We start from the raw sequence: 27,762 nt of genomic DNA on the forward strand, positions 1-27,762 counted from the left end.
CTGCAGTCCATGGGGTCGCTAACAGTCAGACACGACTGAGCGACTTCACTTTCACTTTTCACTTTTCATGCATTGGAGAAGGAAATGGCAACCCACTCCAGTGTTCTTGCCTGGAGAATCCCAGGGATGGGGGAGCCTGGTGGGCTGCCGTCTATGGGGTCACACAGAGTCGGACACGACTGAAGTGACTTAGCAGGTAGCAGGGGCTTCCCAGGTGGCCCCGGTGGTAAAGAACCTGCCTCCCAATGCACGAGATGCAAGAGATGCGGGTTTGATACCTGAGTCAGGAAGATCCCCTGGAGAAGGAAATGGCGACCCACTCCAGTATTCTTCCCTGGAAAATTCCATAGACAGAGGAGCCTGATGGGTTACAGTCCATGGGGTCCCAAAGAGTCAGACACAACTGAAGCAACTTAGCACATACATAGGTGTGCTAAGTGTACATACACATAGGTATGTAGCTAAGTTATATGGCTTCCAGATCCCTCATTGCTCTGCTTGCCCTTCTCAAGAAGCTCTATTTTATGAAGAAACTGAGACTCAAAGAGATAAATTATTTGCTTAAAATCATACCGTCAACATCTGTGCTAAAATTTGTATTCATCATTATTTGCAATGAATTGATTCCCAATGTAGAGAATTCATCTTCTTCTTCTTTTACTGTGAATAATGCTGTACTTTAAAAAATGTTACAGAGCCTGGGGGCTATGAGAAGAATGCTAGACAAAATCTAAGATTCCTCTTTCACATGAAAGCATGCCTGCCTTTTTTGAACAGTTTTGAAGTAGATCAGTGTTGTTTCTACTTCTCAGTTAATGAAAAGGATCACTTTTGCAGAATATGCTATTTTCCTGAGCTAAGAAATCCAAGGCAGGTAAAGAAGATACTAAATTTTCAAACTCTGATATTTACATTTAAGATGATCTGTATACTCCTTTTGTATCTGGTACAAAAGCTGAAGCCCAGGTGGCTAAAGGGTAAAGAATTTTCCTGCCAATGCAGGAGATGCAGGAGACGTGAGTTCGATCCCTAGATCAGGAAGATTCCCCTGGAGAAGGGCATGGCAACCCATTCCAGTATTCTTGCCTGGAAAACCCTGTGGACAGAAGAGCTGGTAGGCTACAGTCCAGGGGGTCGAAAAGAGTCAGACATAACTTAGTGACAGTGCTAGCATACACAAGCTGTTTCTCTCTCTGATCTTATCTTTCTTAAGAATATGTAAACATATATACTGCATATTTGCCTGAGAAAATGAAATGTATGTAGTTACCTAGGTTTGTGTTTATTGTAAATGGTAAGATTTATGAATTGCTGAATCAACCTTACCAAGAATCCAGAAATGAGCAATTCTAGTCTGTGATTTCTCCCTGAGGTCAGCCCTAGGTCATCATATTCTGAGTCTTTATGCCACTTAGTCATGACGGGAATTACAGTTGACCTGGACTTCCTCACTGACATTTCCACATGATTAGCTCCGTTTCATTCTAGACTTAAACAGCAAGAAACTTCTGCTGTTCTTCTCAAATATGCCCTCAAATTTATGGAGTCAGAAGTCCCAGTCAAAAGTCACACCACAGACATTTCTGGCATACGAATCACCTATTGGGACCATGTAGGCACTACTAGCAAAGGAATTTTTCACAGGTCCCCAGGGTGTACTTAGCAAATTAGAACCATTTCTTGCTAATTCAAACTCATTGGACACAGAAAGTCTGAATTAGTAAAATCTTTAATCACATACCTAAGAAAACCTTTTAAATGTAATAATTTCAAACTTACAGAAAAATTACAAAAATAATACATGAAATGCCCATATATCTTTTGCCCAGATTATCAAATTTTTAACATTTTAAACCACACTTGTTTTATCTTTCTCCCTATCGCACCTGTCTATATGCTTCATTTTTTTTTCCTGCACCATTTGAAGAGTTATTCCTTCATAATTTCCTTTAACTCTTATTATTACTTAAGTATTTCCCAAGAATAAGGGCATCCTCTTATACAACCATAGAACAGTCATCAAATTTGGGACTCAAACTGATACAACTGTTTTTATCTATCATTTATATTTTTGAATTATTCCAATAAGGTGGGCACGACAGACAGCAACTCTATTTACCTCAGTCCTCTTTGCTGTACAGAATCTTAGAGATCAACCTGTTTAATACCTATGGGTGCATGCTAAGTTGCTTCAGTCACATCCAACTCTTTGTGACCCTAGGTACTGCCAGGCTCCTCTGTCCATGAAATTTTTCAGGCAAGAATACTGGAGTGGGTTGCCATTGCCTTCTCCAGGGGATCTTCCCTACCGGGGGATAGAACCCGAGTCTCTTGTGTCTCCTGCATTGGCAGGCAGGTTCTTCACCACTAGAGCCACCTGAGAAGCCCATTAAATACCTATTAATGTTTTCAGTTTTTTCTTCCCTGAGCTCCAGAAACATCATAATTTCATAAGCAGTCAATCAGAAATTAATATCAACATTAGAGAATGACTGACCACACTGCATTCATATAATCCCAGCCTAAAAACAAAGAAAATTAGAATTTCAGGCTGTTCTTTCCTGCAGAATTATAAATGTGCAATTCCTGTTTGTTTTTTAAATATTTAGATCAGTTCCTCTAACCCTGTTATAGTTTTCAAGACCACCTAGCTAGAAATGATTGATTCAGTTGAAATTTTTCCATTTTACATAGGAAGAAACAAGAATCTAGGCAAAGTTTATTACTGAAAACTAAAGGGCAAATTGAGATCAAACCTCAGTAATTTTTGTCCTGTAGCCTACTTGTGTTTAAAAGAGGAATCTTTAAATAATCAAGTAAAAAAACTCACTGGTAATACATTTCTAACATTGGAATTTCAGGCAGTTCTTAATAGGAAAACCAGGTCAGTGGTTGATCAGAAGTAGGGGTGGCTTTGAATGAAAAGGGGCACAAGGAAACTTTCAGGTTAGCTAGGCTTGGAAAATACCCTAGTAGGTTAGACTTTGGTTAACTAGTTTTCCCTGAGAGCAGGTCTTGTTAAGGCTATTTCAAAATGGTTCCTTTTCTTTTCCTTCTGCAAAAGATGTTTGTTTGTTTTTTTCCCTTCTGATATTTACTATGAGAACCTGGCTGGCCTCCTAGGAGTAAATCTCACAATATTGTAGAGTGTAACTCTCTCCCATTAGCATAATCTTTGTTTACATTCTTATCTTTTGCTGGAACTATTGCTAAAGTCTTTTAACTGGCCTTCTTATCCCCAATCTCTGTCCTCCAGTTTTGTGCTGCCAGAAGACCTTATAAAATGAAACTTGGTCATTTAATTTCTCCCTTAAGAAACGATGGTTCCCTATTGCTTAAATTACAATATTAGTCAAATTCTGTTGGTATGACACACAAGACTCTTCATGACACAACACGGTATTCTAGTCTTTCCACCCAATACTCTTCACTATACCCCTTCCACGAGGACAGGCTGATTCATGGCAGCTATAATCTCCTATAGATCATGCTGTTTTAGGTCTCTTGTTGTTCCTGCTCCTGTAATGACCTCCATCTCCTTGTCCATTTAAAGGAAACCTTATCATCAACCTGCCTGCGAATGCTGGAGATGTAAGAGACTCGGGTTGGATCCCTGGGGTGGGAAGATCCCCTGGAGGAGGAAATGGCAATCCACTCCAGTATTCTTGCCTGGAGAATCCCATGGACAGCGGAACATGGCAGGCTACAGTCCATGGTGTCACAGAGTCAGGCACGACTGAAGCAACTTAGCACTTATCATCATTTACACAAATATTATTTGCTTTCTGAAGCTTTTCCTCCTGTCTCCCATCCTCCAGTACTGACAATTAGTTTTATTTAAAAAAAAATAGCCCCTATATATTTCTCATAGCACCTACAATATTTTGATTACACTTAACTGATGACATAGGACTATATCTTCTTGCTTTGGAATCCCCAGTGCCTAGCACTGCACGTGGTGTATATTTTAAAGTGGCCATATGATTAGGTTTGTACCTGTTGACCTGGCTTAATTATTAACTGCAATCTCTTTCACTCTCAAAAGGGCCTTATTGGCAGGTAAGTACTATATGGCCACTCTCTACATAGTATAGGTCTTCCCCAGTGGCTCAGCGATAAAGAATTTGCCTGCAATTCAGGAGACACAGGTTCGATCCCTGGGCCCGGAAAGATCCCCTGAAGGGCATGGCAACCCACTCCAGTATTCTTGCCTGGAGAATCCCATGGACAGAAGAGCCTGGAGGGCAAAAGTCCACTGCGTTGCAAAGAGTCGGATATGACTGAAGCGACTTAGCACACTATATTGGTATGTGAAGTGAAAGTCGCTCAGTCATGTCTGACTCTTTGCGATCCCACCAGGCTCCTTTGTCCATGGGGATTCTCCAGGCCAGAATACTGGAGTGGGTAGCCTTTCCTTTCCTTGCTCCAGGGGATCTTCCCAACCCAGGGATCGAACCCAGGTCTCTCGCATTGCAGGCGGATTCTTAACCAGCTGATGCCTGGTAAATATTTGAATGGATGAATGAGCCTTCGTTTTTCTTTATCAGCTCCAACATCTGAGCAGTTAATTCTATACAATAAATATAATGAGAATTAAAAAAAATTTTTTTTTAAGTTAGTTGCTAATGATGTCTCTTTCCTGAGTCTCACGCCGGTGGATTTAACTTCGCCTTGTTTCCCTGAGCAACAAATCATTCAGTAGCCTTTCGGACTCGCGGCACGGTTTCAGACTTTGCTGAAACTTGTCTCATTTTGTGGATTTCTCTGGTGGCTCAGACGGTGAGAGTTGGACTGTGAAGAAGGCTGAGCGCCGAAGAATTGATGCTTTTGAACTGTGGTGTTGGAGAAGACTCTTGAGAGTCCCTTGGATTTCAAGGAGATCCAACCAGTCCATTCTGAAGGAGATCAGTCCTGGGATTTCTTTGGAAGGAATGATGTTAAAGCTGAAACTCCAGTACTTCGGCCACCTCATGCGAAGAGTTGACTCATTGTAAAAGACTGATGCTGGGAGGGATTGGGGACAGGAGGAGAAGGGGACGACAGAGGATGAGATGGTTGGATGGCATCACTGACTCGATGGACATGAGTCTGAGTGACTCCGGGAGTTGGTGATGCACAGGGAGGCCTGGCGTGCTGCGATTCATGGGGTCGCAAAGAGTCAGATACGACTGAGCGACTGAACTGAGCTCAACTGAACAATGCGGGAGACCCACGTTCAGAAGATCTCCTGGAGAAGGAAATGGCAACCCACTCCGGTACTCTTGCCTGGAAAATCCCATGGAGGGAGGAACCTGGTAGGCTACAGTCCATGGGGTCATTCCCTGATGCCAGTTTTTCATCGATCAACGAATTAATAAGAACCATATAGCCCGCGGTGGAGGCTGAGATGTAAAAACAAAAGGTGTCAGAATCACCACTTAATCCTTGAAAAACTACCTTCAGGTTTAATTCATTACAGCCGGCGCCAAGCGTATGTTTTGCCCAAAACAAGTATGGCCTCCGTCAGAGTCAATTCCCTTTCCCTTGCGGACCAATCGAAATCTAGCATTCAGGGCACCCGGTGTCTTCACTTCCGCCTTGGCTGCTAAAGTCTAACTCTTTTAGCGAGTTCGGACGGTCCGCTTCTTATTCGGAACGGCTTCGGCGGCCAAAGCGGCGAGGGCCGGAGGCGGCGGGCGGGATGAGCGCGACGCCCGGCGGAGGGGTACGGACGCTGCGGGTGCCCGGCCGCCACGGCTACGCCGCCGAGTTCTCTCCGTACCTGCCGGGCCGACTGGCCTGCGCCGCCTCGCAGCACTACGGCATCGCGGGTGAGCCCCCCGGGCGGGGGCGGGTTCCAGCAAAGGTCCAGCTCCTCCCCGTGGTCGGAAATCACTTCCGACAGTAGAAGGCGGGGCAAAAGAAGGCCAAGGATAGCCAAGGAGTTGGCTGGCTTCCTGACCGTTTTTGTCCAGTGTGGGGAGTTGGTCTAGAGTAGAGTATCTCACCTTTCCACTTACTGTGCGGAGGCAGGATGTGTAAGGTGCCTAGTGCCCGTAGTCCTTACTCTTAAAAAGCTCACCAACTCCTTCGCCCACATGACACACACCCCGCCGGGTACGAGTGGCTCTGCGGAGAGCTGGCTGAACCCCACTGGCCCCTCCTACCGGTCCGACCGGACCCACAACACTTGGAAGACGGTCTGCAGGATCACCCCAGTACCGGCTAATTGGACCACATTCACCACAGGCTGTGCGTTGTAAGAATGCACCCTGTTCAGTTCTGTTCAGTCGCTCAGTCGTGTCCGACTCTGCGACCCCATGGACTGTAGCACGCCAGGCCTCCCTCTCCATCACCAACTCCAGGAGCTTACTCAAACTCATATCCATCCAGTCGGTGATGCCATCCAACCATCTCATCCTCTGTCGTCCCCTTCTCCTCCTGCCTTCAATCTTTCCCAGCATCAGGGTCTTTTCCAAGGAGTCAGTTCTTCGCATCAGGTGGCCAGAGTATAGGAGTTGCAGCTTCAGCATCAGTCCTTCCAATGAACAGACGCTAGGAGTTTCCCTGCAAGAACGAGCGAGAAATTCATGAAGCTCTGAGTCCTTTGTTGTCTTGGGAGGAATACAGACATATACAGGCAGTTAGAGGCTCAAGTTAATTGTCTCTGGTTGAAAGGCAGGATTCCTTTCTTGATTTTGGACTTTCTTTTAATTCATTTCCTAGGTCTTGTTTACACACTGAAATTCTATGAAACAATTCATTGCATAATATCAGATCGCGATAGTGGTGGTGGTGTTTTTTTTTTTTTTTTTTGTAGAATCATACAGTTGATAAAAAAGTGATTTCTACAACTCAGAAGGGGAGAAATATTTGCTTTTTATGTTTTCACTATTAGCTTTTAGTGGTTGCAAATTCAGATTTGCAATACTTGCCCACCTTTAAGGTTGAAGACTCCTGAGTTTGTAATGATATTTTAAATTAAATCCTTAAAAATCTCTCTAAAAGGAGTTGGTGTTTTTTTTAAGTCAATCATGTATAAATACAGCTTTTTTTTTTTTCTTCCAACTGTGTAACAAATACAACTTTCTAAAATACACTGATCTTCAGTAAAATAATTCCTCTTTGGTAGGTAATGGTATATCGTGTTCAGCACTTTACTGCCAAGTATGTGGTAAAATCCACCAGGTATGTGTTTTTAAATCACACACAATGTATTTTAGGTTTTTTGTGGAGGCAGTGTGATGTATTATAGTAGAAGGTCCAGTCCCTGGTGTCTGTAAGCCTGAGTTTTCTCACCTGTGAATAGGAATGATCACACATGTTTGGGAGGTTTGTGTGCATGTCATCCTGGCCATAGAAGATGCACTTAAATATCTCTTCCCTGTTCAGCTGTGTCTGGAATCCAGGTCTAGGTGAGACAGTAAATTTAATATTTAATTATTGAAGTACAATGTAGAGAGACAGAAATGGAGAGCATGGTCCTGATCGTTTTGTTTATGTGGCCTCAAGGAACTGTAGGGAGGAATTTGTGACTGTAGTATTGTTCTCAGTTCTTAATACCGCTTTGCCTTGACCTCAACTTTTTTCTCCTTTAGGCAGTGGAACTCTGCTAATATTGGATCAAAATGAATCTGGGCTTAGGCTTTTTAGAAGGTAAGATGGTTCTATTAAAATTATATGTATTCTCTGTTGTTTTTGGTTTTAAATCTTTGTAATCAGTAAGATGTTTTAATTTGTAACATAAAAAAGCCTTCAGGATTTGCATAGTGTGGAACTGATTTTTGCCATTAACTTGTGATTATGTCATTTTTCTTCTAAATCTCTCGTCGTTCAGTATTCACTTATAAATGATAAAACTTAAACATACAGAAATGTGAGCTAGTTGGTATCCTGCTTGACATTCCTGTCTTTGCTTTTTAAAAAAATCTATGTATTTGGCTGCATCAACTCTTAGTTGTGGCACACAGGATATTTTTTGTGTCACATGGAATCCTTTGTTGTGGTGTGTGGCCTTAGTTGTGCAGGGCGTCTGGGATCTTAGTTCCCAGACCTGCATCCTCTGAATTGCAAGGTGGATTCTTAACCACTGGACCACCAGGAAAGTCACCTTTGTGTCTTAGTGTAGGTTAGCTTTACTCATTCAGGAACTAATTATTACCTCTTTCCCTTTCTTCATTCTGTACTTTTCTTATCTATGTGACTGTTAGATTCATTAACACCTCCATCAGAGTTAGTCAAGGGTAGAGAAAGGAAAGGAAATTTCCTCAGAAAATAATTACCTGCTGATACCTCAGGTGAAAGATTTATGGGAAACACTGAAATTATTGATCTAAATTGATATTTTCAAGTGCTTGCTGATCCCTCCTTTGAACCACAGAAGACAGCGAGCACCCAAGTGTGGCAGCGTGTTCTCATGTAAATGGTGTCCTATTTCTAGTTGGAAGCCCTGATGTTAATTTGCTGTGCAGTTCTCTGGCCTTGTAAGTGAGCTGTTCTTTTAAGGTTCTCTGCACTTGTTTCGGAGAAGGCAATGGCAACCCACTCCAGTACTCTTGCCTGGAAAACCCCATGGACTGATGTTAATTTGCTGTGCAGTTCTCTGGCCTTGTGAGTGAGCTGTTCTTTTAAGGTTCTCTGCACTTGTTTTGGAGAAGGCAATGGCACCCACTCCAGTACTCTTGCCTGGAAAACCCCATGGACGGAGGAGCCTGGTAGGCTGCAGTCCATGGGGTCGCTAAGAGTCGGACACGACTGAGGGGCTTCACTTTCACTTTCCACTTTTATGCATTGGAGAAGGAAATGGCAACCCACTCCAGTGTTCTTGCCTGGAGAATCCCAGGGACGGGGGAGCCTGGTGGGCTGCCGTCTATGGGGTTGCACAGAGTCGGACACGACTGAAGCGACGCAGCAGCAGCAGCACTTGTTTCTGCATCTATCAAGTGCCTACTCTACAAATCTCCCATATTTGTGAAGACATTGTGAGATGCTGTGTTAAAATATGTGATAAACTGAAGAAAAAAAAAAGATTGTTATTGTATGTTCACCTGCCTATGTAACTAGATTTTCTGGTTTTAATTTTCCTGCTGTAGCTTTGACTGGAATGACGGTTTGTTTGACGTGACCTGGAGTGAGAACAATGAGCATGTGCTGGTCACCTGCAGTGGCGACGGCTCCTTACAGCTCTGGGATACCGCCAGGGCCACAGGGCCGCTGCAGGTCTTCAAGGAGCACACTCAGGAGGTAGGAAGGAGATCTTTCTGGGCTAGTTATTTTTCTTTGGTTGAAATCCATTTGGGGATGGACACATGGGGAAATGTCTTCAGGGGACACGAAGTTTAAGTTTTAGTGTTTCTTGTACATGTTAGATGTCACTGGTTATTTGATTATCCAAACATCAAGTACCTCTTGGCCTAAGGAGCTGGGAAAGAAGAAAAGGTCAGGCTTCTCATTAGTCAGTAAAAACGCCTCTGGTAGGAAGTATACTGTGGCACTGTTTCCTCCAGAGGCCCATTACTTTCTTTAGGCTTTAGAAAGGCTATGCCTCCATACACTGCCTTAAAATAGAGGTAGGCAGACTTTTCACCCAGACGTTGTGAGATTGCCTTTAGGGCTTCACCAAGGATTTTCAGAATATATTTAAGCATGAGCATGAAATCCTGAATATAAAGCAGAGCTTACCAAATAAGTTTTAAAACTAAATCTCGTTCATGTATTAGATATTGTCTGTGTGTATGGGTAGCATAGAAAATAGTTTGGCCTTCAGTCATATTAAAATACATATATACTTTTACTGAACATGATAGTAAAAATTTTCTCCTTGGGTGTGTTTTAAAAATTTTCTCAGTAGATCCTTCAAATGAATACTTGCAAATTTACTTTCAAATTTGTGTCCAGCACAGTTCCTGGCTTCAGTAAATGCTTAATAGATGCAAGAGTGTTAGTTTTTTGTAATAACAGAGTAGTTACGTGAAGATTCTAGACATCATTTTTATAGCTCTAGCTATTAAAAATCATAATTTCTGAGATTGTGATGAAAATAATAGAAAATTTCAGTTCTTCCATTTTATTGTGAAGGAGGATCTTTGAGTAGATGTAGTTATGAATGATTGTATTTTGATAGAACCACTGAACACCAAGACAACTTTGATAAAGGAGAAACTTTAGTTTTAGGATGTTCAGTGCAAGAATCCTCACAAAGCAGCATGTCCAGAATTAAGTTGTTTTTGTGGTACCTTCATAATTTTTGCCATTTCCATGTATTACTTATAGTTAACTGAATGTTTTTTCTTTCTTTTTTAAAATTATTTTTCCCTCTCAAAAATTTTTTCTTAAATCTTTGGGCCTTGTATTGCTTATCTGTATAAATTCTAGGGTTGTAACTAACAAATCACAAAGTAATATATCCAGTTATGTTAAATCTGAGATACTGGTTTAATGTTTTCCTTTAAATGAACTTTACATTGTTATTTCACTTATCCTAAAACAGCATATATTTGTGAAACCATGGAACTGATGGCTTAGTATGTACATTTATTTAATGTATGGTAAAATAAATACATAATAAGATTAAATGTAGGTACCAGTTAAAATCATGTCTTGTACAACCAGTGATGTGTGTGTACTGCTACAATTCTGAAAAATACTGTTCTAGAATGTTCTTTGTGATTGCAACTCCATCTTTACTTCATCTCAGTGAAAGTGAATTTCACTCTCTTATATGATAACTTATTTGGCTTTGTTTTTTAAGATTTACTTGTTTATTTTTTGGCTGTGATGGCTGCACACAGGCTTTCTCTAGTTGCAGCAGGCAGGGTACTCTTCTTTGCGATGTGCAAGCTTCTCATTGCCATGACTTCTCTTATTGCAGAGCATGGGCTCTAGGCCATGGACTCCAGTAGCTGCAGTGCATGGGCTCAGTAGTTGTGGCAGACGGGCTTAGTTGCTCTGTGGCATGCGGGATCTTCCCCAACCAGGGATCCGTTTTGCCTTCGTTGCAAATTGTATTCTTAACCACTGAACCACCAGGGAAGACCCTATTTGGCTTTTTGATTGCTCTGTTGGTTAGTTGCTTTCTTAAAACCAAATCTATCTTCAGTATCAACCCACTATTGCTTCTAATGCCTTTCTCTGACATGATGAAACCAAGTCCTGTCCCCGCTTCCAAGGGGAACCCTTGGAAGTAGTCATCATGCCCTCTCTAAGTCTTCTGTCTTCCAGACTATGCATTTGTATTAATAATTCCTTTGGCCTGTCCTCAGGTCATGCAGTCTCTTTATCTTTCACCCTCCTGGTAAACTCCTTTGGGTAATCTCCTGTTTTACAATGTTGCTTTTAACGTTGTAAACCTAATTTATTCCAGAAATATGATTATCAGTGTTGAGCTTTTTATGACTTTGCCACCATGATCTTAAGCCTGTAGTTCTAATAATATTGCTTAAAATGGTTGTAATATTTTCCTGAGCCAAGTTGTAGTACTGGGTTACTTTTAGTTAACTTGAAAAAAGTACCTTTATCTTTGTTGTTTGAGTTACTGTTAAACTAGTAGTTTACAAGTTTTTTTCTATAATTATATAACTAATTTTTTGAAGACATGTTATTACTTGTTTTTTCAGACTTTTATTCTAGGTTGTCCTTCTTAATTTTCTTTTCAAATGCAATTTTTTATAAACATTTGTATCAGATGCCTTGGCCATTAGAATAAGAGAAAACCTGAGTAAAAGTGCATTCAACAATCAGAGTGTATTATTTCACATAACCAGGCATATGGAGGTGGCATGGGTCCAGGTTTGGTTAATTTAGGCTTGACAGTATCATCAAATACCCAGGTTTCTCCCACCTTTCCACTCTGCTCTCCTCAGTGGATTTCTTTATTCTTACACTTCTATGGTTCCAGTTATTAGCTTGCTGCAAACGTAATTGTGGTTTCGGGCCATGAGTCTTAAATCATTATAACTAGACTCTAAAAAAAAAAAACAAAAAACTTTATTATCAACATAAGCATTACAATCAACACATTTTTGCCATGAGAAATAACTTTATTCCTGTAATATAAAAGTCCGTGCTTTGGTGGGATGTAGTGAACTCTTGGAAAACATTTTCTGCCTCCTGCTGGCTGTGGAAGTGTTATCCCTGCAAAAAGTTTTTAGGATGCTTGAAGAAGTGGTAGTCGGTTAGTCAGAGGTCTGGTGAATATGGTGGGTGAGGTGAGACTTCGTAGTCCAATTTGTTCAACTTTTGAAGCATTGGTTGTGTGGTGTGCGGTTGGGCGTTGTCATAGAGAAGAATTGGGCTCTTGCTGTTGACCAACACCAGAGGCAGGTGTTGCAGTTTTTGGCAGGTCTCACCCATTTGCTGAGCATACTTCTCAGATGTAATGGAATTCAGAAATCTGTAGTGCATCAGACCAACAGCAGACCACCAAGCAGCAAGTTTGGCTTTGGGAAGCGCTTTGGAGCTTCTCAGTCCAACCACTGAGCTGGTCAAGGCTCGTTGTCATATAGAATCCACTTTTTGTCGCACATCACAATCCGATCAAGAAATGGTTTATTGTTGTTGCATAGAATAAGAGAAGGTGATACTTCAAAAGACAGTTTCTTTTGATTCGTGGTCAGCTCATGAGGCACCCACTTACTGAGTTTTTGCACCTTTCCAATTTGCTTCAAATGCTGAACGACCATGGTCGACATTGAGTTCTTTGGCAGCTTCTTGTGTAGTTGTAAGAGGATCAGCTTCAGTGATGGCTCTCAATTGGTGGTCGTCAGCTTCTGATGGCTGGCCACTATGTTCCTCATCTTCAAAGCTCTTGTCTCCTTTGCAAAACTTCCTGAACTACCACTGCACTGTCTGTTTGTTAGCAGTTCCTGGGCCAAATGCATTGTTGATATTGCAAGTTGTCTCCGCTGCTTTATGACCCATTTTGAACTTGAATAAGAAAATTGCTTGACTTTGCTTTTTGTCTAACATCATTTCCATGGTCTAAAATACATATGAACAGCAAGTAACAAGTCATTAGCAAAACAACATAAAGTGAGAAATGTGCATTTAAATGATGTATAACATAACCACATTTACTTAAGAATCAATTTCAGTGTCAAATGGCACATTTCGACAGTGCAAAAAGCTCAATTACTTTTGCACCAGCCTAGTATCATCTCACTATATGCCCAGTCTCAACTCTGTCACTTGTGAGGTAAACAAGCCACCACTCATGTGCTATCACCTGAGTAAGTTCACCCATGGTATGAGCGAGGAAGGGACAGAGCTTTCCCTAAAGGACAGAGCTGTGATTCATTGAGCAAGGAGAAAGGGAGATTGGTGGTTGGGAAGGTACCCATCAGTGCATGCTGCAATATTACTTATTGTCTTTGTCATGATGGTTAGTAAAAGTCAATCCACACCAAGCAGGATAATGAGTGGAGGACTGTCAGGCCCTCAGAAAAGTCGTCCTCCATGAGATTAAGAGAATTTCTGGTGATCGTCCTAAAAGCTCAGTATTAAAATACCAAGTATCTGGCATTTTTCATTAGAGAGAAATACAGCATTTATTTAAAGTTTGTCTCTTACACCAAGTATGCAGAAACACTTAAAAGGACTGATTTAAAACCAAACAGTTTTGAGGAGCTACTAAATATTCGTTGAATATTCAGGAAACAGTGTTGAATAAATTAAGTTTAGCCATTAGTTTTCTGATAGTCAGATGAATAGTCACTGAAGCAAAAAGGAGACATCCAAGACCTAGATGTATTTTAGGCCTAAAGGAATGAAGGTGACATGAAAAGAAAGAAAAGCATGGACATTTTCCCTTTGCATGGCTTCTAAACTTAGCATCAAAGCAGGAATTGCTTTTTCTCTGTATTGTTTAACTGTAGAGGCCATTATGTCTTTTGAGCCCCATAGAATGCCTTTAGCTTAGCCTGCTGTTGAATATATAATTGGAATGGAAGAATGAGAATATTTTAAAAGATTCAGCAAGAAGGAGAAAAAAGAGTGAATTGAGACTTTTGTTTCTGACCTCATGGCTTATAGCATAGTGCCGTTGAGAGTGAGTTAAAAGTGACTTTAAAGATGACAGATTCAGTTTAATACTTCGACATCTGATTCTCAGTGTGCTTTTTACAGTTTTTAAAAATAGTTAAAGTTTGTCTTCATTGTCAAATAGTGAGGCATATCAGTTTGCTGAAAAACTTTAATTAAGAGATATTTGATCTATTTAAAGTCTTTGATCATGAATTGATAAATAAAGAATCAAGGCATTTATCCTGCTTTTCCTATATGAATTTCATTGTGGTGTAATCAAATAGTTGGTGTGCAAAATTTCTTGTAATAGAATCTTCCTAATACAATAGGAAGCTAAAAAAAAGACTGAACTGAATGGAATCAAGCCTCTAGATCTAAATTCCAATTTAAATAAAATAAGAAGGGTAGAGGAAAAAGTTGAACACTACCATGAGGAAACAAGTCAAATTCAGAATGTAGAACATTCCGTAGGACCAATAATTTTGTTTCTTCAACAAATAAATGTCATTGGTGGGGTAAGGCGGCAGGAAAACGAAGGTGGGGAGGGAATTTTCTTAGATTAGAAAAGATTTAAGAGACATAACAGCTGAGTATAAAATATGAACTTTGGATTCTCGTTCAGATTCGAGTGTGCATGCTCCATTGTGACTGACTTTTTGCAACCCCATGGACTGTAACCCACCAGGCTCCTCCTTCCATGGAATTTTCTAGGCAAGAATACTGGAGTGGGTTGCAGTTTCCTCCTCCAGGGGATCTTCCTGACCCAGGGATCGAACCCACATCTGTTGCATCTCCTGCACTGGAGGCGGTTTTTTTTTTTTTTTTTACCAACTGCGCCACCTGGTAAACCAACCAGAAAAGATGTTTTTGATGCAGTTAGGGAAATAGGAATATGGACTAAGTATTAGATGATGTTAAGGAGCTGTTGTTAATCTAAGGTGTGAAAATGGCCTTGTGCTCATGTAAAAGGTGAAAACATTCTTACTTCTGAAGTATTTGTGAATGAAATAGTCTGATGTTAAAATACTCCAACAGTCGTTCAGTTGGTAACAGAACAGATGAAATAGGATGGGTAAAATGTTGATAATTAAGGAAGGTGTGTGTTGGATACCTGAGGATTTGTTATGCTGGTTTCTCTGCTCTTATGTGCATTTTAAAATATCTATAATGGAAAATACTTTTTAATTTGTTCAATATTTAAAAAATGCAGCCCTTTCTAATCGCTCAGTAATTTAAAATTCAGTGTCCCTTTCCTTTGTATTGATACAGATAAGTATGAACATTCTGGATACAGTTTTTATTTGATGATTTTTAATTAAATAGGCCAACTTGAAAAAGGGCAATACTGTGCAGTAGATTAAAACTGAGCACTATGGGAATTGGATTCAGTAATAGAATCTGTCCTCCTCAAACTGTGGTTTTGATGAGATTCAGATTTCATAAAGCCCCACAAAGTATTGTTCAGTGTTTTTTTTTTTCCTTTTTGCAATTTCCCAATTAATTTTCTTCACCACTACCAAGAGTAATCTCATAAAATAGGCCTTCAGAGGACCCTGTTTTTAAAGTATAGCTGCATATCGCTCTTCCTTTTATATTTAACTTAATCATTTGCCATGTCCGCTCTTTGAATGGGAGTGGAGCCGGGAATTGGGACTGGGGAAAAGATAGAACCATAGACTGATGTGAGATACGCTTTCCATCCAGATTGTTTCTCTGTTCCTCATTCAGTCCAGAAACTTAGATTAACTCTCTGTCTGCAAGGAACTGTATGAGGCCTAACAGGGAAGATGAACACGTCAGGCAAGGTCCTTTCCCTCTCTAGGAAAGAGAGGCTTAAGCTGCTGGGTTATCTAATTTGGAATGTAATACATGCTGTGAATGTACAGAATGCTGCGAGAGGGGAGGATCTGGCCTGGGGGAAGGGACCGGGAGGACATCCTTGAGTCTGGGGAGACAGTTGGAATGAACTATTCAGGTGGAGATGTCAGAGGACAGGGTTCAAGGCAAAAGAAAGTGTTCGCTTGCAAGGGAAGGGCTGAGTCTGTGTGCCTGGAGCAGTTAGCATTTTGGCTGTTATGATAAGATCAGTGGAAGAATACTGCAGATTTAAAAATTTCCCTATGATACATTTCGTGCATATAAAATATATGTGAGTTGTAAAAATATATAGTGAGCACTTACATATTCATCATTTAGGTTAAGAAATAAAACATTACCTGTACCATTGGAGCCCCTGGTTACTGCTTCTGTCCTTCCTGTAGCTTCTTTTTTTTCTGAGTCAGTCCTTCATCCTCCTCTTTTCCCAAGAGCAACCATTATCCTGAATTTTCTATTTATATCTTCTTTATGTTTCCTTTTAGTTTTATGCATATACATGCACTCCTAATTCATGCATAGTTTTGCATGATTCTGACCTTTGGCTGAAAAGCAACAGCATGAGTGAATCTGTTGTTGAGTGAAGATGGGAGGCTGTAGGAGCCATGTAGTGAGCAGCAGAGTGTGAGACGATTAGATAGCATCACCAACTCAGTGGACATGGATTTGAGCAAACACTGGGAAATAGTGGAGGTAGAGAAGCCTGGCATGCTGCAGCCCATGGGGTCACAGAGTCAAATCCCACTTCCCAACTGACCAACAGCAAATGGGTAATGGATTGGAGGTGAACAAGAATGGAGGAGGGAGTAGTCAGAAGCATCCTGTAATGTAGGTGGTCGCTTATGGTTGATGGTTGTAGCCTCTTCAGAGAAATTACATACAAACTCATGGCCCTTTGGAGTCTTGTTGCTCTGAACCGTTTGACCTTGCTGGTCTTAAGGTGTGATAAGCTTGTTTCCTTCTTCAGGCTTGCTCTTTGCTTTGGAAACCTTTCCTCTCAAATCTGCAGGGTTCTGTCTTACTGCACTCAGGTCTCTGTTCAGAGACATCTTCACTTAGGACTTTACTGAGCAGTGACCTGTCCCCCTCCCGACCCTTGTTATTATTTTCTAGTCTTCTTACTCTGCATTATTTTTCTGAATAGTTTTTTTTAATCGCAACCTGAAATTATATACTTATAGCGCATCTTCCCTTGCTAAAGTATAAGATCCACGAAGGCTGGTACTTTATCTGTCTTGCCTAACACTATACTCTTTGTCCCTTGTTCATAGTAAACATTTATTGAATAGATTTGACTTGAGGTTGGGATAATGGAATCCAGTCATTCCTTTTTGGCTGTCTCCCAAACATCTCTCTTGCTGTACATTTTTTTTCAGGACTTGAGGTTAATGCTCAAACCCTGTCCTTCCTAGACATTTCCACTTGACTATCAGGCTGTCACCTCAAACTCACCATGTCTAAAATTACACATTATCACTCTTCCTCCAGTCTTCAGTGGTGTGAATGCCACCATCGCTGACAGTCCCCAGGCACAAAACCTTGGTCTTATCTTGCAGCGTTCACTAGTTCCCATCCCTAGGGAGCTTTATGTCCCCATTTATGTCTTTGAGGGAGTTCCTGGTCACTGTTTTCACCTCTGCCTTCTGCTGTTGACATTTTAGCCAGCCTTCAGGGCCTCGCTAAGATTCTTCTCTTCTGGGCATCAAGCTGAATTTTCCATCCCATCAGCTTTTGTATTCATGGTCTACAGTTTTTGTGTTTTAAACATAGTATCCTGGCTTACACTGTTACGTTTCCATGTCCCAGTATTTTAAACACAGTAAAGCAAACAAAAAGTATTTATTGATTGAGTCACCTTTGTCTCCTTCTTTTTTAGCCCATTTTAAACCTCACCACGTGTGTTCTATGCTCGGTCTTGTTGTCCTAGACCTTGATGTTTGTCACTTTGTCCTGTGTCACAAAGCAGAGCTGGCAGCAGCACTGGCAGCAGCATAGTTTTGATACCTCCTGTCTTTTGTTATCTTTGGGGCTGGGTTTTCTCTGAGCCCATGGAGGCTCTTAAAGTTTTAAAAATGAGAAGTCATAAGGTTTCAAGTCCTGTGTCACATTGGAAATGTGTAGGGGCAGAGGAGTCTGAGCTAATGATGTTAGCAGTAGCTCTTTATAATTACTTAGCAATGATGCAGGTTGTAGAGATAAATTTGGTTTTTTAAATCATTATATTGCAATGAGCACAGACTCTTTCGGTCTCAAGATCTTCTCTGGTTGCCTCCAAGCTTGTCTTTTTCCATCCGTAACTGACAGATGACTGCAGCACCTCTTTGGATTTTGCTGACCTCACTGTGTACTTTATGAGCTACTCTCTTGCTGGGTTGTGATTTCTTTGGTGTTCTAACTGCTCTTCTCTCTTTTTTAAGAATACAGGCTGCAGCTGGGCCAGAACTAGAGTGGTGAAGTGCTTACCTTGGGTATATAATTTAAGTAAAGTGAAAGTGAAGTTGCTCAGTCGTGTCCAACTCTTTGCAACCCCATGGAATGTAGCCTACCAGGCTCCTCCGTCCATGGGATTTTCCAGGCAAGAATACTGGATTGGGTTGCCATTTCCTTCTCCAGGAGATCTTCCCGACCCAGGGGTTGAACCTAGGTCTCCTGCATTGTAGGCAGACACTTTACTGTCTGAGCCACCCCAAAAAACTTCCCAGGTGGCATTAGTGCTAAAGAACTCACCTGCCAATGCGGGAGACACAACAGACATGGGTTTGATCCCTGGTCAGAAAGATCCCCTAGAGGAGGAAATGGCAACCTACTCCAGTATTTTTGCCTGGAAAATGCCATGGACAGAGGAACCTGGCAGGCTACAGTCCACAGGGTTGCAAAGAGTCCGACAGGACTGAGTGACTGTACACAAAAAGCTCAGTAGTCAAGATAAATAATCTCTTGTGTTCAAGCTAAGTCGCTTCAGTCGTGTGTCAGACTCATTTCCTGGATGGGCAGGTGTGTTCTTTACCACTAGCGCCACCTGGGAAGCCCTGAACAATCTCTTAATGCAGTATTTTTGAAATCAAATTTAATGTAAATCTACAATGAGCAAAATATCAAAGTTTTAAGTAAAGGCAGAATCAGTGTTACTAATTTTTTTGGTTTTAAACTCAGGTTCCAATATGGCTAGGCATAGCATTAGGCAGCAGAGAACAGGGAACCCATACTTTAGCTGCCACAAACCCCAGTCATACTTCCTACATAAATATGGTAGAGTTTTTAGATTCAAGATAAACCTGCTGGCTGTTCACACTTAATGGCATATTATTGGGTCTGGGGCAGGACTGCTTTTGTGAAGTTTAGTTATGCACATAATTTAGTTGAACTTAGCTTCCAGTAGTGATCTGTATATGACCTCTTGTATCTGATAACAGGATTAAAACTGTTTCCATACATTTTCAAATAATTCACTTGAAGTGGTTTACTGAGAGCAGCATTAGATAACTGAAGCTGTTTACCAAGAGATCTGAAAGGAAAACCTCGTTCCTCTATGCTTTTATCAAGAAAGACTAAAACAGGGATATTAATTGAATTTTAATACTTTCTGATAAACTTTGGCCTGGCAAGTGTTTTTAGATGACTAACTTCCTAATCTTCTCTGATGTTTCTTCAGGGTGCTGCAGACAGTGATTTATTGGGAGGTTTAAGCATATGTATAATTTGTTTTAGTGGAAAAGGTCTTAGAAATACTCTGTAGGATTCTCAACTCTGTAGAGTAGAGTCTTATCTGTTAGGGGTAAGTCTAGGGGCATGGACGTGATGACCTTTCTCTGACACCATGTGGAGATTTGTAGAGCTTTGATGTTTTAACCAAGTGAATTAGTTGTTCTGAGTGACTATTCTGTTATAAACAGATAAGATGTAATGTTGAACTTGATGCTCTTTCCTTTTTAAAATTTATTTATTTTAATTGGAGGATAGTTACAGCACTGTGATGGTTTCTGCCACACATCAGCACGAATCGGCCATAGGTATACATGTGTCTCCCCCGCCCCAGCTCTTTCGCTTTATAAATGACACTTTTAAATGTTTTAGGTGTACAGTGTTGATTGGAGCCAAACCAGAGGTGAACAGCTTGTGGTGTCTGGCTCATGGGATCAAACTGTCAAACTGGTATGTCAGTATTACTGTATGTAAAACCAGATAGTCCCTTCCTCAGAGTGTCCACTCGAGTTTTTTATTTTCTAGAACATACTTCTCTTGCTTGTCAGTTAGCTAATTTTCTTTTCAAAAAACATTATACTAAAGCGTTTATTAGAATTTAAAATTTTCTAATCTTTGAGCTATAAATAATTAGCTCAGCATTGATTATTTTGGCCTCTTAAATACTATATTGCTTTATATAAAAATACACTTTACATAAATCCTTGAGACATTTGTGTATATTGTATGTGTATATACATATTAATATATATATATGATGTATCATATATAGTATATATAATGCATACATTTTAATTTACTTCTGTTAAGTAATTAATCTGTTCCTTTATTTGTAGTGGGATCCAACTGTTGGAAAGTCTCTGTGCACTTTTAGAGGCCATGAAAGTGTCATTTATAGCACCATCTGGTCTCCCCACATTCCTGGCTGCTTTGCTTCATCCGCAGGTAAATAATACATTTACCAAAAACCTTGTTTGTGATGAATGGTGACCTCACTTTCCCCAGAAGGTGGCGCTGTGTACCTTAGGTTTGGAGAAGTAAGCATTCCTACTTGAACTCTTGAGACTATTTCATTCTTTCTTAGTCTCTAGACAAGAATTAGCCAACCTGCTTCTAACCTTTTCCCTTAACATGTACTTTTTTGGTGAGATGAGAGGTAAGGAACAAAGTGAGGACTCTGACATCGAACTTGATTGAATTTGGAAACTCTCTTCAGTGGTCGATTGTGGGACCTCAGGGTGATGTGATGACTTTTCTCATCAGTAAAATGGGGCTAAGAATGTCTGACTTGTGGAGTTGTTCACAGGATGAAATAAGGAAATACAAAATGTCTCGCACATAGTTAACCTCCTTTGCTTGATATTTACCCCTCTTTTAGGAATATTCTCTTTAATTCATTGCCACTAAGCCATAGCAAGACTGTATTTAGTATGATCATTTTTCCTGTTTGCTTTTAATGTATGTCTTCAATTCTAAGATTAAGGAGATACATACATTTATATATCTCTATATTTTTTAATGGAGAGAAGTCCTTTTACAGACATTTAAAAATTAGACTTTGTACTGTTTGCATGAGGGTTTACAAATTTGGTTCTTTTAGGCTGATTCATAAATCATGTATAATCTGAACAATATAACATACATAATTTGTAGAGAAACATCGCACAGCTTGTCTGCAGTCCATTTAAAACAACATGGGCCACCTGCCAAATGGTCATTGAAATACTGGTCCGCATCTTCACTCGCCCCTGGCTGCTCCAGAGCACCTCTCGCCTGGCTGTGTGCCTTTCTCTCACACCCTGCAGCCCTGCCCTCACAGCGCATGCGCCCGGCCCTCACAGCGCGTGCGCCCGGCCCTCACAGCGCTTGAGCTTTCTTTCTTTTACCTTTTTTCCCACCAGCCTAGCCTGTCATACTTCTGTGGTCCTGGCTTTACATGAACAAGTTCAGTGGCAAGGTCCTCCCAGAGGGTGAGGGGGAGAAGAGGCCTGAGACAGCAAGAACAATTTTCCTTTCTGTCCCTGGTTAGAAGGTAGAGTCATTCCCAGTGGGGAAATAGTACATTGGAAGTCAGAGTTATATTCATGTGGTTTAGAATGGAATATTAATTCTTAGTAATATCATAATATCTGTCACACCATGACTTTTCATAATGTAAATTTGACAACCACAACTATTAATGAACAAATATGATTTAATTAACGATTAATTCATGATCTGTCTAAGGTAGGTCATAACCAGTTATGAATCTTTCCAAGTTGGAAACCAGTCTAGCTCCTTTTATTAGTTACTGAGCTGCTTTGGCTTAGATGGCTTTACCTTTGGTTTGTTGATCAGAATAAGGTTGCTAAGTCTGAGTAACAGTTACAGTAATGTATAACATGTGTTAATTAATCATAAATGTTTATCGTGATTGACAAGATAATATCAGCACTCTTTATTTCTTGTTTCTTGTATAACTATCAAAAAGTAAATTTATGAAGAGAAAACAGAAATGGTATCCCTGAAAATTTCTATTTGAGCATATACATAGTAAAGAAATTCAGACAACACAGAGACATGCCAAATAAAAAGTGCGTGCTCATCCCCCCTCTCCTATAGAACTGCTGTTAATGACATTTTCTTGTATTCCTCCATAAAAACTCTATGCCCATTCCAAAATATTAAAGTTTTTTGTTTTCTAGAACATACTTCTCTTGCTTTTCAGTTAGACAGCTAGTTTTCTTTTCAAAAAACATTATACTAAAGCGTTTATTAGAATTTAAAATTTTCTAATCTTTGAGCTAATTAATAAAAAAGGAGGGTTTGTGGCATAGTAAAAGTTGGGGGAAGCTCTAAAACTCTCACTGTGCCTTTGCCATTTCAAGAGAGACAAGAAAATTTGCTTCCCAAGTTGTGTACTTGCAGTGCCCTTCTTTGCATATTTTCTTTGCTTGAATTGTTTTCCTATATTTCCTATAGGGCATGTGTCTTCTTCAACATAGCTGAGTGCCTTACACAAGCAAACACTACAGTTTTTTGATTACTATTATATAAGCTATGGAAATAACCATATTATCAAATTTTTAAAAACATATTTAAGGTTAATTTTGATTGTCAAAAGGGATATTGTTGGTGAATCATTCAGATCGTTAGTGAATGTCTGCTGTTGTCTGGGCACTGAAGATACACTGAGCATGTAGTCCAGTGGGAAAAAGAGCTGCTAAGAAAAAAAACCTAGGGACAGCAATGATGAGGAGCGTGAAGTTCTTTGAGAAAGAGGTCACAGCACAGTGGTTAGGGACATGGACTATGGAGCTGGACTTCCTGTGATCAGATTCTCCTTTCACTGCCCTTACATGGCTTCAGTCATGCTACTTAACCTCTGTCTCTTCATTCCTCATTTTAAAAGTAAGAGTGATAATAATAACCTGTGTTGAGGAGTTTTGATGAGGATTAAGTGGATTAATTCAAATACAAACTTGAAGGCTTAGAACCGTGCCTGGCACAGCATAAGGGCTCTCTGAGTGGCGCCTCCTGTCATTACCGTGTATGTTCAGGATCCGTGGGAACACAACAAAGGGTTCTTTGAGCTTGAGCTTGTCAAAATTGGCTGGTCAGAGCAACTTCCCTAAGGAAATAGTGTTTCAGCTGCTACCTTATGAACAAGTAGATGAGGAAATGAGAAGTGGGAAGTAAAGGGATGAATGTGGAGAGTATATGGCATGTTGGAGGAAGATTTGAATGATCTTTGCATGTATTATGTGCTATAAGGATTGAGAGTCAGTGCTTACCTGGGAACTAAAACTCTGGGAACCGAGTTTCAGGTAACTTGCTCTGGGTAGAATCTGAAATGTCTGCTTGTATAATAACATACCTATCCAGTGATCCTGAAACCTGGCCCACCATCGAAGTCTGTTGCTGTTGTTTAGTCGCCAAGTCGAGTTTGGCTTTTTTGCGACTCCATGGACTGTAGCCCACCAGACTCCCCTGTCCATGGGGTTTTCCTGACAAGAATACTGGAGTGGATTGCTATTTCCTTCTCCAGGGGGTCTTCCTGACCCAGGGATCAAACCCACGTCTCCTGCACTGGCAGGTAGATTCTTTACCCCTGAGCCACCAAGGAAGAGGAAGCTTAAAAAACAACAGAATTCTAGCCTTCATCTTAGTCCTACTGAATCAGATGCCTCTGAGAGGTGTATGTTTTAATCACCCTAGCCGAGTCTAGTGATGAGCCTGATTTGGGAAACACTGTACTAGTCTGCGATGTTGCTCTGTTTAAGATGTCTAATGAGTAGCTTATTTCTGTTGATTCAATGGAAATTTTGTGTTTATTTTTAATAGAAATATACTTGTCTTTTAAAAACTCTACAGAATGGTTTCAGTGTTGAATTCAAAGAAGTGGTTTCCTAAGATTGAGAACTTAGTTTTTTTCCTGAGTTTTGTCAGTTATAGTTTGAGTTATATTATAGTCTTTTATCCATTAATTCTCTTTGTTTTCTTGCTTATAGACAAGAGTTTGCTATGAAACATACTATAATATTTGCATAAAATCATCTCAGCTGTAAAATTCATGGTTGAGGAACACAAAGTTGTAAAATATTTGTCTTCACAAATATTAAAAATGATAAGCAGCTTATATAATTGGCAGTCAAGGCATAGTTTTATGTCTAATCCTGTGGCACGCATATAGCTAACTATATCATTCAACTGCTTATAACAGTTTATATTTTAAGATAGTATATAATAACATGGGCTTCCCTGGTGGCTCAGATGACAAAGAATCCACCTGCAGTGCAGGAGATCTGAATTCATTCCCTGGGTTGGGACGATCCCGCGGAGAAAGGAATGGCTACCCACTCCAGTATTCTTGCCTGAAGAATTCCATGGACAGAAGAGCCTGGCGGGCTACAGTCCATGGGGTTGTAAGGTGTCGGACACGACTGAACACCTAACAGTTTCATTTGCATGAGAATATAATATTTAAGTTTTTCCAAGAATTTGATCACCTTCAAAGTTGTAATACTAAATTTGTCATTAGCTAAGTTAAGACAAACCAAAAGGAAGTAGTACTTTGACATTCAGATCTTCCGTAGCAGACTTCTCTAAGGGCATTGGTTTTGTTTAGTTCGTTAAAGTTTTATTCTTACATAATTCACATTTCCAAATTATATGAGATGGAAGGGAAGAATATTTGAGCTCTTTACATGAGGAGGATTAATATGAAGTAAACTTTCTTTTGAACCAAGAAAACCAAATTACTGCTATTACCGACTCCATATAATTGCATAAATCATAGCCATGCCTCAATGTGTGGAGTCCAGCAGTTTGAAAAAAACATCGTTCTACTCAAAGAAAAAAGTCATCTGATAGGCATCTGGCATTTCAAATAAATTAAATTATTTGGGCCCAATATGCATCTTTTGCTGTTCATTTCACTTCCTGGTTTCAGATTCACCGTTTACACTCATTCTCTTTACCCAGCTTCTTCTTAATGCCACAACTTGAATTAGACATGGTAGTAGCCAGCACTTCCTGTACCATATTATGCACTTAAATTCACTGGTTTTGTTGCCAGTGGTGAGTCTGCAACTGATAAGAGAAGCTGGTAATTCAGGTGGGTCTGTGGCACTGCCCCAGGGCCCTGGTAAACGTCTGGCTGACAATGAAAGGCCAGTTGTCTGGAAAATACAATTAAAAAAGCAATATAAATATAGATGTCCTGGTGGCTAAAAGAGTTGAATGAGTCATGGTACCAGTTGGCCAGAAGGTCTCTCCCCTACCTGGCAAATGAAATGAGGAGGAAGGAGGAAGTGCCGAATGTGTGCAGCAGAAGAGGAGTTCTCGGCTCCTTCAGAGCACTTCTCACTCTTTTTGTGCTCTTTAAGTTAACTGCCAGAGGGGACAACCTAAACCATAGTCTTTAAAAAAAAAAAAAAAAACAACTTTGCCTGACTATGCTGGTGAAGAACCAGAATATTGTCAGAGAAATTTGATAGAGGCATCCACCCAGCCGTTGTGGTTGTTATTTGTTTAATCTTTTGTTGAAGTATATAATACACACACAGAACAGAGCCTAATTATAGCCTGATGAATTTTCACAATGAACACACCTGTGTACTGGGGCTTCCCAGGTGGCACTAGTGGTAAAGAGTCTGCCTGCGCATGCGGGAGACTCCGGAGACCTGGGGTCTCAGGACCCAGGTCAAGAAACAGAATGTTCTCAGAGGCCCCTTTTACATTCTTCCAGTCATTACCCACCCCTGTCCATTCGAGGGTGACCTCTGAACTGCCTCCTAATAGCATCGATTAATGTTACCTGTTTTTATGTTGTGCTGTCTTGGTTTCTTTTGCTCAGCATTATGTTTTGTGAGATTCATCCATATTGTTGCTAAAATTACTAGTTACTTCTTAACTCCTAGTCCACATTTATTGTAATGTTTCGACATTGTAAAGCATTCACATACACCCATAGAATGTAATTATTAGGATGAACATGAGCTCACTGAACTTTAAACAATGCTTTGAAGTGAAGTGAAGTCGCTCAGTCATGTCCGACTCTTTGTGACCCCATGGACTGTAGCCTGCCAGGCTCCTCTGTCCATGGGATTTTCCAGGCAGGAATACTGGAGTGGGTTGCCATGGCCTACTCCAGGGGATCTTCCTGATGCAGGAATCGAACCCATGTCTCCTACATCTTCTGCATTGCAGGTGGATTCTTTACCATCTGAGCCACCAAGGGAGCCCTTCAGACCTGATCGGTTCGGTTCAGTTCAGTTGCTCGGTCGTGTCTGCAACATCCGTCCTTCCAAATGAACATTCAGGACTGATTTCCTTTAGGATGGACTGATTGGATCTCCTTGCAGTCCAAGGGACTCTCAAGAGTCTTCTCCAACACCACGGTTCAAAAACATTAATTCTTCGGTGCTCAGCTTTCTTTATAGTCCAACTCTCACATCCATATATGACTACTGGAGAAACCATAGCCTTGACTAGATGGACCTTTGTTGGGAAAGTAATGTCTCTGCTTTTTAATATGCTGTCTAGGTTGGTCATAACTTTTCTTTCAAGGAGTAAGTGTCCTTTTATTTCATGGCTCCAGTCACCATCTTTAGTGATTTTGGAGCCCAGAAAAATAAATCTGCCACTGTTTCCATTGTTTCTCCATCTATTTTCCATGAAGTGATGGGACTGGATGCCATGATCTTAGTTTTCTGAATGTTGAGCTTTAAGCCAACTTTTTCACTCTTTCACTTTCATCAAGACGCTCTTTGGTTCTTCTTCACTTTCTGCCATAAGGGTGGTGTCATCTGCATATCTGAGGTTATGATATTTCTCCAGGCAATCTTGATTCCAACATGTGCTTCATCCAGCCCAGTGTTTCTCATGATGTACTCTGCGTATAAGGTAAATAACCACAGTGACAATATACAGCCTTGACATACTCCTTTTCCTATTTGGAACCAGTCTGTTGTTCCATGTCCAGTTCTAACTGTTGCTTGCTGACCTGCATACAGATTTCTCAAGAGGCAGGTCAGGTGGTCTGGGATTCCCATCTCTAAAAATTTTCCACGGTTTATTGTGATCCACACAGTCAAAGGATTTGGCATAGTCAATAAAGCAGAAGTGGATGTTTTTCAGGAGCTCTCTTGTTATTCGATGATCCAGCAATTTGTTGGCAATTTGATCTCTGGTTCCTCTGCCTTTTCTAAAACCAGCTTGAATATATGGAAATTCATGGTTCACTTATTGCTGAAGCCTGGCTTGGAGAATTTTGAGCATTACTTTACTAGTGTGTGAGATGAGTGCAATTCTGCAGTAGTTTGAGCATTCTTTGGCATTGCCTTTCTTTGGGATTGGAATGAAAACTGACCTTTTCCAGTCCTGTGGCCACTGCTCAGTTTTCCAAATTTGCTGGCATATTGAGTGCAGCACTTTCACAGCATCATCTTTTAGGATTTGAAGTAGCACAACTGGAATTCCATCACCTCCACTAGCTTTGTTTGCAGTGAGGCTTCCTAAGACCCACTTTGACTTCACATTCCAGGATGTCTGGCTCTAGGTGAGTGATCACACCATCGTGATTATCTGGGTCGTGAAGATCTTTTTTGTATAGTTCTTCTGTGTATTCTTGCCACCTCTTCTTAATTATCTTCTGCTTCTGTTAGGTCCATACCATTTCTGTCCTTTATTGTGCCCATCTTTGCG

At 40.5% G+C, this 27,762-nt stretch overlaps 1 protein-coding gene across 2 annotated transcripts in view; it reads left to right on the forward strand.

Moving 5' to 3' along the window:
• Positions 1-1,719: 1,719 nt before the first annotated feature.
• Positions 1,720-27,762, forward strand: part of PEX7 (peroxisomal biogenesis factor 7) — an 81,296-nt gene continuing 55,253 nt past the window's right edge. For both annotated transcript variants that reach the window (XM_086318040.1, XM_086318042.1), the window contains exons 1-5: positions 1,720-5,810; positions 7,578-7,635; positions 9,072-9,222; positions 19,948-20,025; positions 20,412-20,520. In XM_086318040.1, the coding sequence (XP_086174166.1) occupies positions 5,681-5,810; positions 7,578-7,635; positions 9,072-9,222; positions 19,948-20,025; positions 20,412-20,520 (526 nt within the window). In that variant the 5' untranslated portion in view covers positions 1,720-5,680. The remainder of the gene's footprint in view (positions 5,811-7,577; positions 7,636-9,071; positions 9,223-19,947; positions 20,026-20,411; positions 20,521-27,762) is intronic.

The sequence above is a fragment of the Bos grunniens genome, chromosome 9 (genome assembly GCF_055505025.1).
Source record: "Bos grunniens cultivar Pamir isolate PY7600 chromosome 9, Bosgru_T2T1.0, whole genome shotgun sequence".
Classification (NCBI taxonomy): domain Eukaryota; kingdom Metazoa; phylum Chordata; class Mammalia; order Artiodactyla; family Bovidae; genus Bos; species Bos grunniens.